Raw genomic sequence first — 21,403 nt, forward strand, 5'->3', positions numbered from 1 at the left:
ATTCTCTAAAATGCAAACATCATTATTTCTACAATCAGAAATGTAGGAAGATTAAAATTTTCTTTCTAAATATGAATGTTCAAACTTCTTTGCACTGATCCCCAAAAGGCTGGGCCTTGACAAGAGGCCACCGTTCCTTCACAGAACTCTCCAGCGGCATGGCTTCTACCAACAGTGTGTGCTCTCAAATGAGGAACTAAAAAACCAGCTGATTCCAATTTCCTACCAGAAAGTATTTAACTGCTAGGTCGTTAAGCAAATGACTTACCTGCCATTAGAACTCAAGTCCCAGTCAACAGACTGGCTATTACTACTTGACAGGACATAAACATATAAACCATCATAATCTGTTGAAAGCATATTACTTTTTCTTTTGGTTTATTTTTTTTGGAAAGGAAAATGACACTTCACCAGATTTTTAATCAGTTTATTTATTCACGCAACAGTTTAATTTCCTTTGAAAGCTAGAAAATAAAGATCATTTACCTCATTTTATTGTTTTTCCATACGGTAAACACTGATCTTTCCCTAACTCTCAGAAAGGTCAATTTTTAAAAATCTATGCACACACCAAATCACTGAATAGGAATGTGCAAAGCTCTAGGAAAATTATTACTTGATTGTTTTTAAGTGGCAAAAGATCACAACTTAGGATTATACTGTACAAGAACTCTTTCTTACCTTATTGATAAAACTTGTTTTTGAAGTGGCACAGTTTGAATGATTACAATCCAAAAGTAATTCCCAAGCAGGTAATACCAATTTTAGCAAAAGTTCTGAGCAAGATACTCGGAGAAGTATTATTTCTTTGACCAGAATTTCTGAATTAGTACATTTTTCCAAGTGTCATTTTTAAAAAGGTAACACATTCAGAGTACAATTCTTAAATTTGTTTCTTGCAAATACAAGAATGGGCAAAGTTAAAGTACATTAACTATAGAAAGAATGAAGGAAAGTAGTGCATTTAACATCACATACGAACTTAAGGCCTTAGTTACTGGATTTTGATATCAGCAACAGTGTATTTCCCTCATGCTTACATACAAAAGTAAGCAGGCAGACAAAATTTTCTAAACATGTAAGGAATGAAGACAATTTAATCTATATGTTATCAGTCAATACAGTTGGACTCTCTTAAAGTAACCATTGGTAATAAAATAATCTGATCATACTTCATACACTTATTAAAAAGAACAGAAATTAAAAGTCCCCTATACAATTAGAGCATCTCCTGACACATAAAACAGTTAAGCCCACACACACTTTTTTGGCAGATGCTACCCAGACTACAATCTATCTAAAATCCAGCCACTGCATATTACATTTTGTAGAATGCCTATCTAAAAATATGCTGTATTTCATAGTGTTTGCTTATTATCAATGTTTGGGGATGGAAGCATTTCTAGCCTAAACACTAAAAGCAAACATATACATGAAACTATTCAAAAGTAGTAGCCTGCAATACAAGCTTATGATAGAAAACCACATACACTTATTAAATGGCATCTTAGGTTCCTTACTTCAGTCATGAGCTGAATTAATACAAATTTCTTTTCCCTACAAAGTGACCAAAGAGACACCAAACTAAAGTCAGGAGAGCAGATTTCTAGGTCCAGGTCTGCCTCACCTACCTATGAGATGCAAGGAAAGTTCTCCTTAACTCTCTTAAAGCCTTAGATTCCTCAACTTTAAACAAAGGGACTGAACAAAAGGAATTCTAAGGAGCACTCCCATAAAACGGGATTTTGCTAAATTTTGGGAACTTCAATTTTTTAAAAAATGACAGCACTGAAATATCAGGCTTGATACTTATCACCAGCAATGTAGATTATACAGAGCTTTAAGCCAAGGAATTACTGATTCTGCATTTATGGGATTAAAAATGCAAGACTCTTTCTACCATGTTTTTCCAGTTATCGGAAATGGAAGGAAATTTTACATGACTGTAAATCATACAACAATGGAAACATTACCTGCAGTAGCATACTAGTAATGGATAGGTGTTACTTGTGTTTGTTTTTAGTAACTTTTACACAAAATCAAGAGGTTTTATAGAAAATAATACAGAGCCAATGACACAATAAATGTGATCAGACAATTCAAAATGAATACTTAAAATGAAAAGGCAAACAAAATACTGGGAGTATTTCACTCATTTATAAAACGTATACACAGACGTGGGCCTAACATACCTCACTGCACCACATCAAGTCCTGAAGTCCAATCTCCCTTTCAGATAGAAGTGTATCTTTTACAAAACCAACACCTACTTTCAGGATAAAAATTCATTTGGATTAGATCGTACTCAGTAAAAAAAAAAACTGAACACATTTTCTATGGTTCCAAAATTTTCTATTTCTAATACAAATGAAATAAATTCAAGCCCTATAAATGTATATTTATACTGAAAATGTGTTTCACATGGTTAACAGAACTGCAAAGAATAGTCATTTTTCGCAAAGATCCCAAGGCTTGCTCAGTGGTAACAAATTTCCATAATGGGAATTTACTTTTGAGTGTCAAACTGGGCAGGAAAAAACATCTACTTTTACCTAACAAAATATTATAAAAGAAATTAATAAGCTCATTTAAAAGCATTTGACTAGAACCACCAAGAAGAATGAATCTTTCTTGGAATGATACTAAAAGGACCTGTTAAGAATGGGGTAAACGCAACACAGCCACAAGGCATACATATAAAATGACAGAAATTACAGCACTTTTATTCTCATGGTATTTGCTTAATTTGTATTATCTTGAAGACAAACTGATTATGATCTTCCAAAATACCAAAAGTAGCACGAAATTTATCAGTTCCTTTCCTTAATAGTATGAAGACTTACTTACAAATACTGTAAATCTGAAAGGGTTTCAATGCAAGATAAAATTATGCATTATAAATTTCAAATTATCATAGAGTGGACTTTCTGGTATCCCCATCTAATGACACGACAGACACAAACAAGCTATTGAGCAAGAATCTGTTAACAGTTTTATTTTTTTTTATGTTAAATACCATGGGACAGAATTGTAAGGATGAAAAACTCAGTCAACAACTGCCTCACAAGGGGTAAGAAAAATTCTGCCATATTAGCAAAGGTAAAGGAGAAAATTTACACTGTAAGAGGCACCAATTCCCCACAGAATACCTCTTGGCATTTCCTGAATGAGTGGGATTAGCAATCTAAATAAATCATTTCAAGAGGTAACAGCAACAGATAAAATTTAAAGGGATTATTAAAATAACATTTACAAGACTCTGAACAATTCTTGAACTCTTATTAAAACAACAAAGAAAGAACAATTCTTTATTTATGAATTTCATAAAGGACTGAATGTGCAACTGACATCTGCTAGTGATGATCTGGTAATATACAATTTGTCCAGTAGCCGAACAGTTTGTTTTTATTGTTTTCTAACCGTAAGAGATCATTAAAGGCAAAGCCTATATGACGCTGTACACACAAAAAAAATGGTCACCGTGGGCCATACTACCAATGAAATGGTAGGTAAACAAATCTTTTTCTGGTCAAGAGAAAATAAAAGAATTAGCACTCTGCATGCTTCACTCTACAAGATGAATTTCCCTAGAAAGAATCCAATGAAAATGGCTGCAATAACAACAAGAAGTGAAGGAAGAGGACTGGTGACATTATCTCTGAAGGATGCAGCTGAGGTTGATCCCGGTTTGTCCGAGTGTGCTACCTTTCTGAGCCTTAAGCCTTCATCCTAGGAAAAAAACATATGCACAAAAAAAAAAAAAAAAAAAAGGTTTTAAAAATAAATATGCATATTAGACTACTGAGCTAAAAATCAATAGACAGAAAGCAGATCAGTATGCATGTGGCTGGGGGTAGGAATAGGGAATTATTGCTAACTGGCATAAGAAAGCTTTTTAGGGTGATACATTCTAAAACTGGATTCTAATGATGGCTGCACAATGCTATAAATTCACTAAAAATCACTGAATTGTATACTTATCAATTAGTGTCTTTATAGAATGTAAATTATACTACAATAATGCTGATTTTAAAAACTGGAGCTAAGAAATATATTCCTAAAAATCTGAAAAATCACATATAACTGTATTTACACTGAAGAAAAACTTCCATTATTAAAATTAATACAATTAAAGAGTTCTGTGCATATACGTATTTCCAAAGTGGCCCATAGCTTTTTTTACACCTACCTTAGCCCAATTAGCCAAAGACTACCAGAAACAAACCTGCAGTCTGACAGGTTCACTAATTCACTGCAACCACGGCACCTGCACAGCAGGGCACAGGTATCTCACCAAAGGTAGGACTGTATAGGATTTGAAAGAAAGGGGAAGAGTTCAGGATGAAATCTAAATAATGTAGTTTTTTGATATGCTCAAAATAAAGCAGGAAGGCTGTGTATAATCAGTACTAGATCTGAACTGTAAACACTGAATTGTGTTTCTTTGGAAAGTACAAATTACAATAGAGGTGAGTGTTGTATCCAGAAGCAGATTCATCTGAGGCTCTGCACCTGGACTGAACAGTGAGGCTGCTTTTCCGTAACCAAGGTGATGCTGATGCTCCTGACCAGAGTGAGTTGCTTCATTCTTACTGATATGATGGTTTCCACACAGCAAAGTTTCTGACAATCTATGATTTTAGGGGACAATATTTCCCAGTAAGAAAGCAGGAGGCTTATAGGAGGTTGTCATGACACTTTATCAGATGCAGTATGACCCTAGGGAAAATACTGATACCTGTATTTGTTACTCAGGCATTTGGCTCTATCTGTCTGTGTCCATCATCTCAAACAGGTGAAATCGCAGGGCACACTTTTTATCTCCTCACTGCAAGCTAATTTTTATATTCTCACACTGACTCTTCTGTGCCAACTGTAAGAATCCACCTGATGTCACACTGTTTTTTTTTTTATTTGCATTACTAGATTTTTCTGAGGGTTTGTGGGTCTTTTTGGTCTTATGTTAATTAGTCCTGTATGGTGAGAGCAATGATTTTGAATCCCAGCAAGAACTTTAAAATATGCTCCTAGTGATTCTGGGCAGGGACTGGCCAGGTGCATTTTTAAACAGCTCTCGGGGAGATTCAGACACAGTCTGGATTAAGAACCACTGGAGCAGAGTAATATAAAAAAAGGTCAGTGATCAGACATGCCTAAGAAAGTTAATATGGCAACAAATTATGATGGGTCTTATGTATAAAATATTAAAGAGACTGAAATTCATTCTGTAAGCCAGTGGTCTTTTATCTTTTAAATAGCAGAATGTTTTTCCAAATAATATCTCATAGAGAACATCAGCCTATAAAGAACTGAGATCAGAAATTAAGTCTCACTCCCCTATCTCCTCATTCACTCTTCCTATTTGCCCTACATGTACCAACCATTCCTCCCATTTTCATTTCTGCCCTCCCTGCCAAGAGATAAACGTTGATTTTTTTGAACAAATATACTGAGTATGCTAAGAAACACATCTTTCACCAAAGAATACAACTTGTGCAAGTCATGGCAGATTAATTAACAAAAATGTGTGAGTATGAAATGGAGATAATTTTTCCACTATTCAGATAGGTGCTGGAGGCAGGTGGTCCCTGAGGGGGTACTAAGGGATATGAAGATAGCCAGAAAAATTATTTCAGCACCGATCAAGTCACAGTATAGTGCCTTTGATGAAGGGTAGTTCTTATGTACACTTGACAGAATAATCAAATGTAGATTAAGTTCCATAACTTAGCTTATTTACTTATATTCATTTTTGCATTATATACCAATACTTAATACAAAAACCTAAAACAAAGACTTAAAAAGAAATGTAAAGATATTCAGATCTTGAAATAAGTATTTGTCAAAGGCTAATTAATAATAACCTCCATACATATTCAAATTAGGCCTCAATTCACCACTCCATATATTTATTCATTCGAATATACTAATGGCTACTATATATATGTCTATGGATGCAAAGATGACTCCACACAGTCCTTGCCCCCAAGGAAAGTGCTAGGAAAGTGCTATCCACTAGAGGCAGAAACACATCCAACAAGAAAGAGGCATGGTGGAAACAAAGGAAATGCATTTCTAAAAAATTTTTCTTTTCTTTTTAGAGTATCGTATAAAAGGTTATACTGAAAAAAATGACAGAAACAAGTATCAAGAGTCAAATGTGCATGTATGTATGTGCTGTGAGGGTAGGGACAAGAATTTAAAGGCATTCTAGTCAGAAGGAAGAAGTTAAGCTAAAGCAAAAGAGGGTTGATAAAAACAGAGAGGCTTCTTCAGGAAAATGGAGCCTAACACTGACCAATACAAACATAATAGGAACTTCACAAATGTGAGCCACGTATGTAATTTTAAATTTTCTAACAGCATATTTAAAAAGTGAAAAAAAACCTGACAAAATTAATTTTAATAATATATTGTAGTCAATCCAATATAACCAAAATATTACTTCAACATGTAACAATACAAAAAAAATACATTTTACCTTTTTTTGGTACTAATTCTAAGAAATGAGTGTGTATTTTACACTCACAGCATATCTCAATTCAAACTACTGTTGTATCTCAGTAATTGTCAGCTTCAGAAAGCGACAAACCCTGCACTCATCGCATTTTGACAAGAAGAAAATGTGTCAGCACTTGGCACTTGGTCACCACTCAGCGCCCCTCTCTCAATGAAACAGAGGTCAACATGTCAGTCTCATGGTAGTAGCTCATGTTGGTTTCAGAACTCATCACAAGTTCCAGAACAAATTAACAACAAGTACTGAGGTACCACTGTAGCCTCCTTTCAAGTGTTCAATAGCCCCACGTGACCAGCAGCTGGCTACTCTTTGAGCAGCACCATTCTAGGCAGTTCATATGGCTACGGCACAGTATGTGAAGGGTACAAATTAAGAATCTTGCAATGCCTTGGAAAAGAACTTGCGGGTGATGAGAAGCCATGGTAAATCTGTTAAAAGAGGCTGGGAGTTGGGAGCAAAGGACAGGACATAATCAAATTGAAGAAAAGGAGAAAGAATTGCCCCAAAACTGATAGATAAAACGGCCTAATAATATTCCTATGTCCTATGCGTTCCTTTAAATCAACATATTTTCAAAATCCAACTTACTTTCAGGTGTCGATTTTCTTCTGATAGCTTCATTATTTCTCCCTGAAGTCTTTTACACTCTTCCATGAGTTTCCTTGTTTCAGTATCATTGAGTGAAACACTATGTGGTTTTGGCATGGGTCCATCCTGTTTAGATGCATTCAGTGGAACGGCTTTGCTAGGTTCCATATCATTCTGTGTTACAAAGACAGTGGGAATTTTTTAACTGACCAAATCTCATAGGTTTTAAACAAGTAAAAATTTAAACTCCACATCCTTCTTTTCAAAATAATTATTTAAAAGCTTTGACAATTTTCAATTTCAGTTAAGATATTTTTTTGATAGCGAATGTTACGGTCACCTGTTAACAATTTCAGGACTAAATCCATAAATGTCACCAGTTAAATAAAGCAAATAAGCCCACTCCCTCCTCTACTCCCATAACCCTTTGCACTTACCTCTACCAAAGCACTTATCATATATCATAATAATGTATTTTTGATGTTCTTTCCTACAATACTTCAGAGGCTGGGAGAGCAAGAGTCATTTCTTTTTGTATTGACCCCTTAACCCAGCACTTTGATGAACAGTAGTTACTTAATGAAAGTATGCTGAGTAACTGACGACAACCAAAATCCAAATACGAAGGTCATTTTCAGTGCTCTGATTCTGCAATTCAGATGGGGTTCTGGGAGGGTAGGGGGGATATTATTGTAATCATTCCAATAAAATTAGGAGACTATCTAAGAAAAACATTTAAAAGAAAACCTAACTTCTATTAATGGGGGGGAAAAAAAACTGAAGGATATAAACCCTGAAAGGGAGATAATAAACAAACCGAAAAAAAAAAAGGGGGGGGGGGAACGGACGGGACTTAATGACATGATCTCAAACTCAAACATAAATGATTCCTTCATATTACCACTGTTTGTTATAATTCATGAAAGTCAATATGGAATCAAAGCACCCAGACAGTTTTAAAACTATGAGCCCTCATAATCTTCATTTTCACCAACACTTAGCCATTTAAAACTAGTGGCAAAAGCATAAAATAAATACCTAAGACAGTACTCAAGTACTCCTGAGCCTGTGATCTAAAGTGCCTTGATATCCTTCAATCCTAACACCATTAATCCCATCACATACAACATAACAGTATTAGTGCAATAAGTCATCTTTTTAAAATTTTACTTGCTAAAAATTTAATTCTAAATAAAAAGATATAAACTGCTTTATTCAGATATAAACTTCCAACAAAAGTATTTCCAAATCAACTTTATGGCATTTCACAGTACTCATTGATGAGGTTTTAAATATAGATTATACACTTATCAGATCATCCCACCTCCTGAATTTATATTGAGTAAATAAATTGTTCAAGGGGCAAAATCAGTACTTTCTTATAAAAGGGAGGTGACTTTATTATTATGAATAAATCCATGTAGAAATTGTTACGAGATTCTAATGTCCATCACTGTATAGTATTTGACCTGGATTTTTCTAATTTTCTTTAGAAGCTTCACAGTTGTGAAGGGTTTTTAGGAAGGCTACTTCAGCTCTGGCTGGTATGGTTCAGTGGATTGAGTGCCAGCATGTGAACCAAAGGGTTTTTTCTCTTGCTTTCTTGTTCTTCGCCCTATCCTTCCCTATCTGCAACCAATCCCATCTCTATCATTAAAAATCAGTTCCTGATATATTTTGCTTTCCACCAGTATTCTTTCCCCTAATAGTAATTATATTTCAAAATGATTTTTCAAGTGTGTTCAAATTCCAACCTAAAACAAGTCCAACTTCTGAAAATGAGGGTGGCATGTTGCCTTCCTCTGTAAAAAAAAAGAAGGAAACAGTCAACAATATGGCAAGTGAGCAATCTTTAGGCTTTGGTTAAGAATTGGGGGAAAAAATATGCTCACATCAAAAAGTTGACTAAAAAATTAAAAGGAAATGCATGAGGCCAACAAGAGGGGGAAAAGTGAGGAATTATCAAACTCTTCACATTTGTATTTTTATTTTTAAAAAAATTCTTTGAGTCCCAGAAAATTGAGAATTATGAGGAAATTATCTCCCATTTTCTCATCAATCTAACACAACTATTATTTATGCTATCTTCCAATATTTTTTCATAAGCCTATTTTATAAAGTCCACATTCATGGAGCATTTTAATCTTTCTTCAATTCTATGTATATCTTTTTATTATTTTAAATTATACAATATGCCATTAGATGCTGTATTCCGTGCTTTTACTAAAATTACTTAAACATTTTACTCTTGTCAGACATTTAATGGGTAGCTTCCCACTCTTTGGGATTTAAGTAACATGTCAATGAATATCTTCTTACAGGCAGAATTAGATTTTCTTTTTTATTGACATTTTCCTTCAAATTTTTATATCTCTTTTATAACCAAAAGGAGACAAAATGTCGTAACCAATTGTGGAACATAAAGACTAGGAATGCAAAAAGATACAGTGAAGCTTAAACATGTTTCAAAAGGGAGTCAAGTCAGTCATGAAACAAGTTACATGGAGTATAATTATATCATATACTATTTAGGCCCCCTACAAACCAGTCAACGTACACAGGAGATGCAAACAAATCTAATTTATTTATGTATATTTCAAGTGTAAGCATATACCCCTCACTTAGTTGGAAGTTAAGGGGAGTGGCGGGAATAAGTCATTCATGTAGTAGCAATCTGAAGAACCTGATGAGAAACACTAAGGCTGCCTTTAAGTATAAGCTTCCACTCAGGAGCTCCATTAGTGAGGTTTAGCTCCAGGAAAACAGCTTGTTCCTTGACAGTTGCTTCAGACTGGTCCAGAAAGTGGAGACTGGTTGTTCTGAGAACCATGAAAAAAGCAAACTAAAGGGATTCAACAACATGCTGCAACTCTTGGGAAACTGATGAATTTAGAATAAACCAAAAGGTCACAGCCATGATCTCAATTAAGTAAATGTACAATATCCTGTACTTACTCTACTGTTTTATATTAGTCTATCTACAATAACCTTTCTTCATCTGTGAGTTGCATTTACTTCTGTATTCTTTTTTAACAACCTTCAGAATTTCAATTCCAATATTCTAAGTAATTCCTAGTGGAGGTAATTAGAGAGAGCGCTAGGAATTGAAACTAGGGAAAGGTAAAATATAAGACAAAGTAGATTTTTGCAATGAAGTCTTAAGAAGGACAGAGAAGCTAAAGAATGTAAATATGGACTACATTCTTGTGACTATTATGAGTAAGGGGTGTAAATATAAAAAGGTTAAAGCCAAGAGCGATGGCATACAATTATTCGGAGGCATAATTAAGGCCCTTCCCTGGGAAAAGATATTAATAATATTTGAATAGTAAGATTACTAAAGATTTGTTTTCACTCTAAACAGCAAATTTAGTCTGTTACTCTAGGATCATCAATAACTAACCAAACATTTACATAAAGGTTTGGGGGGGGGGGTTTAAGCTTTAGTGTATACATTGTCTCTTCAAAGGCAAAACAAAGTATAAGCAAACTGTTCAAACTGTGGGGTTCCTGAAGTTTCCAGTAAGCAAGAAATGGTAAAGGGAATCATACAGCACCCATTATACCTCCTGAAAGTCAACACACACACATAAAGACATTAATAAATTCAAATATGACCTAAGATCTTTAGGGCTTATACGATAAATCTCCTACCCCGGGGCATTGTAAATAACTAACAGTGATAGTTAAAGAGGGGTTACTATTATTCATATTTGATAATAAAATATAAAATAGTAATCTTATACACACACACACTCTTCCCTGGAAAGCAATGTTTGCCAGCTCCTACCTGACTCCTATGCCTGCTAGTCTATTTAGATAATTAGATATGCTCCTAACTCCCCTTTTAGAGTATGCTCCCAATATTTCCGTGACAAGAAAAATTACAGAAACTTCATAGTAATGTGCAAACTTACATTTGTCCTGCTCACTACTGAGATATTAAGCATTAAATTTGTTCTTGTTTTTTGTTTTTAGGACAGCAAATAGTCTGTGTGCATGGTTTTTAAGTGAACTGTGATTCTATAATTTTAAACATAATTGAAAATTTCAATTCTATTTACTTCACATAGCATACTCATAATACCACCTATGTGGTAGATAACTACATTAACATAACCAGTAACACTTACTAGACTCCTATGTCTGTTAACTCCCTAAAACAAACCTTCTGCTTCTCCTGTTTGAATACATTGAGTCCCCTGGGGTCATTCTTCATGTTATAACGGGCAGGAGTTGCAACTGTGCTGTTCATGTTGCTCACTGAAGTAACAGCTGGAGCAGTCCCTGGTGGAGTTCTACCCTGAGGTGGTACGGGAATCACATTCTCAGATTCGCACCAAACTCTGAGTTCTCCTGCATGGTATTGGGAATGACTAACACAGAAATCATTAGGCTCTAAAACATTAACATTTTATTCTATAAAAACGTGTTATACGTTAAGAAATAATAGTAATAATAGCTATATTAAAGCAAAAAGTACAAAACTGCTGAACTTTTTACATTATCTCTCAAACAAAATTAGCTATGATCAACTTGCATTACAATTACAAGCTTAAATGTCTAAACTTTATTAAATTTATGCTAGCCTCATGTTATCTGAAAGTGAATATCTTCTAATTTTGTGGCTCTGATTTTTGTTATTAATCAATACTTGTCAATATCTGAACAAGTACTTCATATTTTCTTACCTTTGATAATACTCAATCTGAACAATTTTTAATTGCCTTTTTTCCTCCTTGAGGTTCAGAGACTACAGTGATCTATAAACCTCTTCAGTACTCAATAGCACCCCTCCCAAAATATACACACACAACTCTCTTCCAGGACTAATAAACAAATTTAAGATGCATATACTATTCTAATATACCATTATCTCCATAGTTCTCTTATCTTCTCAAATTCCTCTAACACAGATAAAAATATTACCAAAAAAGTTTAGAACTGAGTCTGAAATAACACTTACTGATATCCAGATCACTGTATATAAAAACTAAAAGAACTCTATCTTACTAATAATGCCCTGTCCACTGTCTTTTCTTTGTCTCAAGAGAAAATTTATATTTAATCATAAAGTTTTTATATATAAGACACCTGAAACATTGTTCCTGACAGTCTTTCATTCTTTATTAAGACAAATCATTATTTTTTTTCCTAGAAAATATGTCATTAACAGGTATTATATGTAGGACATAAATAAAATCCAATACATTTTTTAAAAATTGGAAAATACCATGTAAAGTTGTAAGCCTCAAAAAAAAAATTTTTAACTGAACACAAAGAATTGAATAGATAATAAACATGATGAGTTAAACTAAAAATACATTCAATCCTGAAAAAAAAAAACCACACACACTACTGCTACCCTGACATTAGATTTAATGCAGAGTTGACAGCAACTAAAAAGAACTTTTAATTGAGAAAAACCCACTTGATAAAATATAGAATAGGCAATGATTTAGTATCATCTGCCCAACAACCCAAGGACCATGAAGAATGGCTCTCAGTATTAGCACTGAACACAATTCAACTGAACTCTATGAGTCATTAATTTACTGAAATATATCATAATTTACTGAAGTGTATCCAAAGACCTGCTATTCCCTAGGACTAGGGAGACCACACATTTTAGTGTGCTTAAAGGCATATTAGCTAATACCTGTTATTTAGGAACAGTTATTAACAGTACCTTCTTTCATTCTAAAACAAATGAGTCCCTGCATTCTTGGGTTACTCTATGATTCAAATTAGTTATTTCCCCCCGAAAAAACCCACATTCTAATGATGGGTGAAATTAATTAGAATTGTTTTGTCACAAAAAAAGACTTCTTTAAACTATAAAAATATCAATAAAAACATGAACTCAACCACTATACTCCTAAAGCTGACACCTTTCTAATCTTACATGATGGACCATAAAATTTCCATCACTTTTTAATATACACAGTATCGAGGCTCTAAAAGGACTCATTAAGCCAATAAAATAATAACATACTCGTTTCTACTGTTTTTAGAACATGCAAATGCCCAATAATTCCATACCTAAAAAGATCCAGATTTTTGACTTATATATATTGTACTTAAATTCAGTGCCTATCTACTTCTTGGAAAGCAGGGGGGAAATACACAGTAAGGTAGGCAAGGAGCTACAGGCAGCAGTTTCAGAATGGAATGGGATGCCTAATATAAAAAACAACATTGCAAAGTACAAGACCTGCTCACTACACCAACTTTGAGAAAAAAGTATCAGCAACTATGATAACTACTATCTATCTACTTTGGATACTAAATTTTTCTACGTTGACTACTAAAAGATCATAATTTCTAATGAACTCTTTATGCAATCCTGAGTTTGTATATTACACCTGAAGTAGTCAAAAACTAAACTGAATTTTGCTTCAATTAAAATACTTTTTACAACTTAAAAAAAAAAAAAGAATAAAGGCCAAAGGACCTCAAGAATTCACTATACAGCAATCATACTATAAACTAAAAAAACTATTTTTACCATTTTTGTTAAAATGCATTTAGAAATGCATTTTCCTTGAAAAAGGGAGTATCACTTTTACTCAATTTACGTAGGACAGAATTCAGCTTTTATCAATAACATTTTATCAATTTATCTTCAGTAAACTATATTTGGACAAAACATTATTCAATAATGCCCCAGTTTCCTAACTGACAAGTTTAACTAAAGTGAAGATAAACATACAGAAAAAGGATACTAAGTAATCTTGTAATTCTATCTATGCTAGATAAATGCCAGATGATTTGTAACTAAATTTCTAGCTGGGTGCTACAAAGAAACAGGTATGTCAAAGATATTACAGTTTTTAAGCAGTTTTATCAATTTCAACTGTAAACACTGAATTGGAAATGGCAAGATACAATTATCAACAGGGTCTAATCAGAAAAATGAATTACAAAAGAGATGTTTATATGCATTTTTATATACAAAAGATTTCATCCTTAATTATTATAACAAATAAAAAAAAACTTTACCATACATTTCTTACTATTATAAACTCCAGATCTGGCAATGTTAAGGTTTCTTATTTCCTAAAAAGGATGAGTTGCAACATTAAACTGATGACTTGACAGTCACATAATGAACAACTCAGAACTGGGTCTGTGCCAGGGTGCACTCAATTTAACTACATTTCTCAGTAATTAAGATCTCTTACAGAATCTGCAGGTTAGTAGCAAGCAACGCAAGAATGAGCTTAAGCAGTAACTGTCAGTGTTTCCAAAAGTGATTTTACAGAACACCAAATATTGCTTGAGAATTAAACTGCATTATATTAAATAAATAAGAAACACTGGGTTAAACAATACTTTCTTCATTCAGGGCCTATAAAGGCAGGAAGACCTAGTATTTGGAGCATTTTTCCAAATTCATTTGACCACAGAACGCTTCCAACCCCATACACTTAGGGAAGTGCTGCCTTACAGAAACACATCTGTGGTTCAGCCCTTCTTTTTAATATGCACTTGAATTAATTAAGGCTACTTCTAGGCTGTATATAATATAGATCCATTTTTTTTGTACATATGAATTACATAAATCTCAAATAATATACTGAAATATTAAAAAGTCTCATGTGCAAAACTTGAAATGCAAATTCCACACACTTAAAAATATCCATCAAGAATCATAATAGTAAAGTTGACAAGCCACATGAGCTGATATAGCTAGACAGCACTGCAGTTGGTTCAGAGTATTTGCCCATTCTTTTCAGGGCCACTGATGAATTTTAGACACTTTCTGTTATCCAAGATCTTTAAGAAAGTATCCTAACCATAAAATGAATCACTACCACAAGAAATAAGATACATGTCTTCCTATATGATCATGACATGATTTTACCTTTAAAATCTTACCATTTGAAGAAGTGCCTTCAAATAATAATCAAGGCCTTCATTCTAATGTTGGCAAAAAAAAAAAAAAAGTTTGAAAAAAATTCTCAAAAAGTACTGTCTTATCATAGTGCCCAAATGAGATTCTTGAAATACCATCTCCCACTAAAAGGAGCCAGAGCTGCTTGAAGAAATGACTGATTCCAAATCTAGGTTTGGAAATACCTTGTCATATTAGACATAAAAACATTACCAAAGGTGTGAGACATCCAATCGAGATGGCTCACCTTTTCATACAACCACATCAAAAATTACAACTAAAATACAGGAAAACCATCACCCAGAACCAGCAGAAATCAAGTTGAATGGCAGTCTGACAACTACTTAATTAAAGAAACTACATCCATCCAGACTGGTAGAAGTGCCGACGCAGAAGGGGCTGGTCCATCACCCACGCATGGTGGATAAAAAGTTGGGAGGCATACAGTGGAACCCAAGAGTCCCAGGCCCACACCAGGCCCACACGAGGGCCCCCAGCCCAAGGTTCCCATGCAAGGAAGATAAGTCCCCACAACTTCTGGCTGCAAAAATCAGTGAGGATTGGGTCGGTCGAAAAAACTGCTGAAGCCCCAAGCAGTTCCTCTAAAAGAACTCACACAGACTCACCTACTCAGGCTAAGCCCCTCTGAGCTCCAGCACCTGGGTAGCAGCTTAAAAGGCTTCAGTTATATAAGGAGAAACTGAAGTGTCTAGCATCAAGGTGAGCAGGTGCCACTGTCCCTTTTCTAAATCCTACCTACACAGAGCCAGCAAGATGGTACCATATTTGAGACTCCATCAAACTGGATAACACTGGTTGACCCTCTTGGAGATGCCCAGAGACTCTGCCCCACCCAACTTAAAGGCCCTCCCAAATTGCTTTTCCACATGAATGGCTGTTCTTGGCTCATGCTTCACAGCTTCCTAAATCTTATCAAACAAGCAACAGCTTGCCTCAGTGAACCCCAGACCTGGCACTAGAAGCAATGGGTCTAGATTCACAGCTTGGCTTCACCTGGAAATCTCCAAGCCCAGCACAAGCAGCAGCCATCTCAGATTGCTTTATAACTCAGGCAGGGTGGCCCCAGGCAAAATACAGATGGGGGCTGACCATGGCCTGCACCACAAAGAAAACCCCAGGGCCAGCATACCTAGGGGACAGACTATGTCCAAGCACCACCACCCTGCTCCTGCACAGCTGATCCTTCATGGAGGGTGGAGTTCCGTGGTAAGTGGTCATAGACAATCCTTGCAGCTGACTAGCCTAGGTAAATCCTTCCCATTGATCTGCCAACAGCAACTGAGCTCAACTACAAGAAGAGGGTGTACTCAGCCCACACGAAGGGCGTACCTTGAGTACCCAGCTTGGGTGATAGGGGAGGTTGTGCCACTAGACCCTACAAGACACCTACTATATTAGGTGACACTACCAAGACATGGAGTCAAAGCAGCTCTACTTAATACACAGAAACAAACACATGGAGGCTGGCAAAACAAGGAGACAAACAAGGCCCAAATGAAAGTGCCAATCAGAACTCCAGAGAAAGAGCTAACTAAACAAAATGGAGATGAGCAATCTATCAGATGCAGAGTTCAAAAATACTGGTTATCAAGATGTCTATAGAACTTAGTGGAGACCTAACAGCATAAAAAAGGTCCAGACAGAAATGAAGGACACACTGAAATAAAGAAAAATTTACAGGGAAACATTAGAGTGGATGAAGCCAAGAATCAAGTCAATGATTTGGAACATAAGGAAGCAAAAAACAACCAATCAGAACAAGAAGAAAAAAAGGATCCAAAAGAATGCGGCCAGTGTAAGCAGCCTCTGAGACAACTTCAAGCATGCCAACATTCACATCACAGGGGTGGCCAGAAGGAGAAGAGAAAGAGCAAGAAATTGGAAATCTGTTAGAAAAAATAATGACAGAAAACTTTCCCAATTTGGTGAAGGAAATAGACACGCAAATCCAGAAAGCACAGAGAGTACCAAACAAAATGGATGCAAAGAGGCCCACTCCAAAACGTACGATAATTAAAATGCCAAAGGTTAATGATGAGAGAATCTTAAAAACAGCAAGAGAAAAGAAGTTAGTTACCTAGAGAGCAGTTCCCATAAGACTATCAGCTGATACCTCAAAAGAAACTTCACAGGCTAGAAGGGACTGGCAAGAAATATTCAAAGTCATGAAAAGCAGGGACCAACAGCCAAGATTGCTCTACCCAGCAAAGATATCATTTAGAATCAAAAGACAGATAAAGAGCTTCCAAAAAAAATTAAAGTTCATCATCACCAAACCATTATTATATGAAATGTTAAAGGGATTTATTTTTAAAAAAAGATCAAAACTAGGAACAATAAAATGGCTGAAAATACATATTTATCAACAACTGAATTTAAAAAACAAACTAAGCAAACAAGAAAAGGGACAGAATCATGTATAGAGAGAGAGTTTTGACGGTTGCCAGATGGGAGAGGGGTATGGGGGAATGGGTGAAGAGGTGAGGGGATTAAGAAGCACAAATAGGTACTTACAGAGTAGCCATGGGGATATAAAGTACAGTATAGGAAATAAAGGAGCCAAAGAGCTTATATGCATGACCCATGGACATGAACAAGGGTGAGGGGATGGCCTGAGGAAGTGGGAGGTGCTGAGTGGAGAAGGAGAAAAGGGGGCAAAATCTGGACAACTATAATAACATAATCAATAAAATATATATTTTTTTAAGGTACCAAAGACTACTAAGGTAAAAAGAACTCAGGAACCAATGTGATAAGGTTCCTACTAGCCAATTTGAGCACTAATGACAGTAAATGCAAGGAACTGAAACAATGATTATGTTTTAGTCCCTGAGTTTATAATAATACAAAAAGAAAGAGAGGGAGAAAGGCCTTGAAGGAGGAAAGGATGTTGACTGACTTAACATCATTTAAGAGGGACACTTATGACCAACTCACTTTTTGAAAGCTTATAACTAAAGAGAAAGACTTAGGCATTTATCTTGCCTTATAAACTCTACCAGTGAATGAATAACCAAGTATTAGATGGGCTTGAGTTTCTCTCTACACAAGTACTCTACTAAAAAGCAGGGATGACAGAATGTCACCATTATGCAACCTTAAATTAATTAATCGACCTAAACCATGTTCTTTTCAATTTTGACTCGACATTTTGAGCTTGATAATTCTCTGCTGTAGGAGCTATCCTATGCACTGTTAGGACATTAAGCAGCATCCCTGGCCTTCTCCCACTAAATGCCTACAGCAGCCCTCTTCCCTAGCTGTGAGAACCAAAAATGTCCCAGACATTAACAATGTCCCCTGGGAAATCACCCCTGCCTAAGAACCACTCATCTACACACTACACACCACTGGCTGCTAAGTTCACAAACACAAAAAAAAAAAAACACAGTATGAGCCTTCCTAAGAGAACATATCACTACTTACAAAGCAGTCCTGCCTCTCCCCACCAACATAAATCACAATTTAATCAAGCCTCTAGTGCCAAATACAGGAAATAAAGAAACAGAAGTTTAATGACACCACAATGATGCAATTAACAAAATCTAGCCTGTTGGAAAAAAATTATAGGATAAACCCATTTTTCTTCAACAAATAATTTGCAAGAGAAAAACAGAGAGGAAATCTAGAGATTAAGAGATTAAAGAAACATCATCCAATAGTTTACTTCAATTCCAACAAACTGCAAAAACAAATTTTAAGTGTATTTGTAAGATTAATTTGAATGCTGCCTGGATTGTTTGGTATCAATAATATATTAAGCTTAACGTCCTTATATTTGAATGATACACACGGAAATGGCAAATATATCACATTGTGGATTTGGCTTAAAATAACGTGAGACAGAAAGTAGTGTGGTTTAGATTAAATAAGATTAATCATAAACTGGTAATTGTTAAAGCTGGTTACAGGTTCACAGGATTCACAGTACTACTTCTCTAAGAGTTTAAAGTTTTTTCAAAACAAAATGTTAAAAAAAAGCATTATCTTCAGCAAATATTCACTACAATTTAATCAGTCAACACCGTACCTCAAGTCCAAGTAGTTCAGTTAGTGCATATACATTCTACAGCTAGTTCATCCAGGCTCAAAATCAGATATTCTCTGGAGTACTTTGAAATTACTGAACAGATTTCAGGTTACTAATAATAACATTTCAGTTCCTAGGCCAAACTATTTCTGTTCATGTTCCATGGTATGGAACTCTGGGAACTACATTTGGTATTTGCTCAAGCCCCCTAGACCCAAAACCACTTTTCTGGATTACTATGGGCTACACCTACATGTAAATACACCTGCTACTCTCCCCTATGATAAGGTAAAATGGCTAGGTTCAACTATCATAGACATACCATTTCCATCAACTTCTTGTTTGGATCCAAAGCAGTAAGACCTATTCTTGACCAGCAAAATTAAATACTTGGCTTCTAGCCCTTTGCAGACTATAATGTCAAATTCTCTGCTATCCAGAGCGTAACATAAACTCAGAAGAAAGACAGGTCTATAACTAAGTTTGATAAACGATTGTTTAAAATGATGTAAGTATTGAAAAAATATCCAAATATATTTTTAAAATAAGTCAACCCTTATTCCACTGAATTCCACTTTTTGGACTATATCTGAAGGAGACAGAAACACTGTGTCAAAGAGATATCTGTACCCCCATACTTATATAACAGCATTATCAGCATTATCTGCATTATCTGGGTGTTGACAGATAAATGCATTAAAAAAGTTGTAAGATACAAATACATGAAAGAATATTATTAAGCCATAAAAAAATAGAAATCTTGCATTTGGAACAATATGGATGAACCCTGAGGGCATTATGCTAAATGCAACAAGTTGAGACAGAAAGACAAATATTTTATGATCTCACTTATATGTGGACTCTTAAAAAAACTCATGGAAAAGAGATCAGATTTGTGGTTACCACAGGTCAGAGATGGGGACTGGGAACTGGAATAACAGTGGTCAAAAGATATATAAACTTCCAGTGATAAGACAAATAAGAACTGGGGATATTAATGTACAATGATTATAGTTAACCCTTTGGTATATCTGAAAATTGTTAAAGTAAATCCTAAAAGTTCTCATCATAAGGAAAAAAAAAATACTCTTTTCCTTTTCGCATTTGTATCAGATAATGGATGGTAACTAAGCTTACTATGGCAATAATTTCACAATATATACAAGGCAAATCATTATGCTTACATTTATCCTGTGCTATATGTCAATTATATCTCGAAACTGGAAAAATAAAATTAGTCAACTCAGACAAGCGATATCATGTTTCTCTGTTCTAATAACAACTTTGAAAGCTAGCGGTTCCTGGCAACCTAGGCAAATAGAAAGTAAATTCCAAAAGGAAGCATAAACATGCTAACCCTCACTTTCCAGTAAGAATATATGCATTCATATTTTTTGCTTTGAGCAAATGACTCAAAATCCTTTTTAAAATGCACTTAAAAGCACAATAAATAATTTGGTCAAGCCCTGAATGGTGTGGCTCAGTGGTCTGGGCATTGTCCTGCAAACCAAAAGGTTGCTGGTTCTATTCCCAGTCAGGGTACATGCCTGAGTTGCAAGTGAAATGCAGTGTATGGATGTTACTCTTAACACTTTGAAGTTTATTTCCTACTCTTTTTCCCTTTCCTCCCCTCTCTCTGAAAATAAATTAAAAAAAAAATCTTTAAAAAATAATGATGATGATGATTTGGTTAACACCTAATTACTCAGGGACTTTTTCATTTCATCTAAAGAGTAACAAAATTCATTGAGCCCATGTACATAATCTGCAAGTTTACTTTTCAATAGGGCAAAGAGCCTCCAGATCAAGGCAATATTCGAAATGTCAAATTGTATACAAGTCAAATTGTAACCTAATTGTGACAAACAATTCTATTTATTCCTACTATTTTATATATTAAGTCAGCCCCCAAAAACCCTACTTGCCTTTCAAGTCCCCCCTAACCACCACAGAAAGATTCAAATTTGCATTTTAGAACAGAACATAGAAAGTGACCACAACCGAGTCTACACATTCAAAGACTACTTTTTAAACACACGCATATACATACCTCAGTACTCTGAATTATATTTACCTCACACTAATCAAAAAGCAACATAAAAATTGTTTACTAAAGAATAAAATCAGATTAAAGACAAGATATTTATAAATCAACAACAGTAATGAGATAAAGAATGAAATTAGATAGGCTTTGACCAAAATCAATACTGAACAAAATACCCAGGAATAGCCAAACTTGAAATAAACTGTTTATCCATGTAAATTAAACCTTTTATCCTCAGACTGCTGATCTATAGTTGCCAAAAAGTGGTTTATGTCTGTTATTTAATTATATTTATGTCTACAA

The 21,403-nt window shown here is 35.0% G+C and overlaps 1 protein-coding gene across 1 annotated transcript in view; it reads right to left on the reverse strand.

The window, feature by feature from the left end:
- Positions 1 to 415: 415 nt before the first annotated feature.
- The window catches only part of VAPA (VAMP associated protein A), a 51,773-nt gene continuing 30,785 nt past the window's right edge, over positions 416 to 21,403 (reverse strand). Inside the window, exons 5-6 of the mRNA XM_054587353.1 lie at positions 7,109 to 7,282; positions 416 to 3,729 (exon numbers count right to left, since the gene is read on the reverse strand). Of these exons, the coding sequence (XP_054443328.1) occupies positions 3,571 to 3,729; positions 7,109 to 7,282 (333 nt within the window). The 3' untranslated portion in view covers positions 416 to 3,570. The remainder of the gene's footprint in view (positions 3,730 to 7,108; positions 7,283 to 21,403) is intronic.

This window comes from Pteronotus mesoamericanus, unplaced genomic scaffold, assembly GCF_021234165.1.
Source record: "Pteronotus mesoamericanus isolate MK-2021 breed Mesoamerican mustached bat unplaced genomic scaffold, CSHL_Meso_final scaffold_118, whole genome shotgun sequence".
NCBI classification, from domain to species: Eukaryota; Metazoa; Chordata; class Mammalia; order Chiroptera; family Mormoopidae; genus Pteronotus; species Pteronotus mesoamericanus.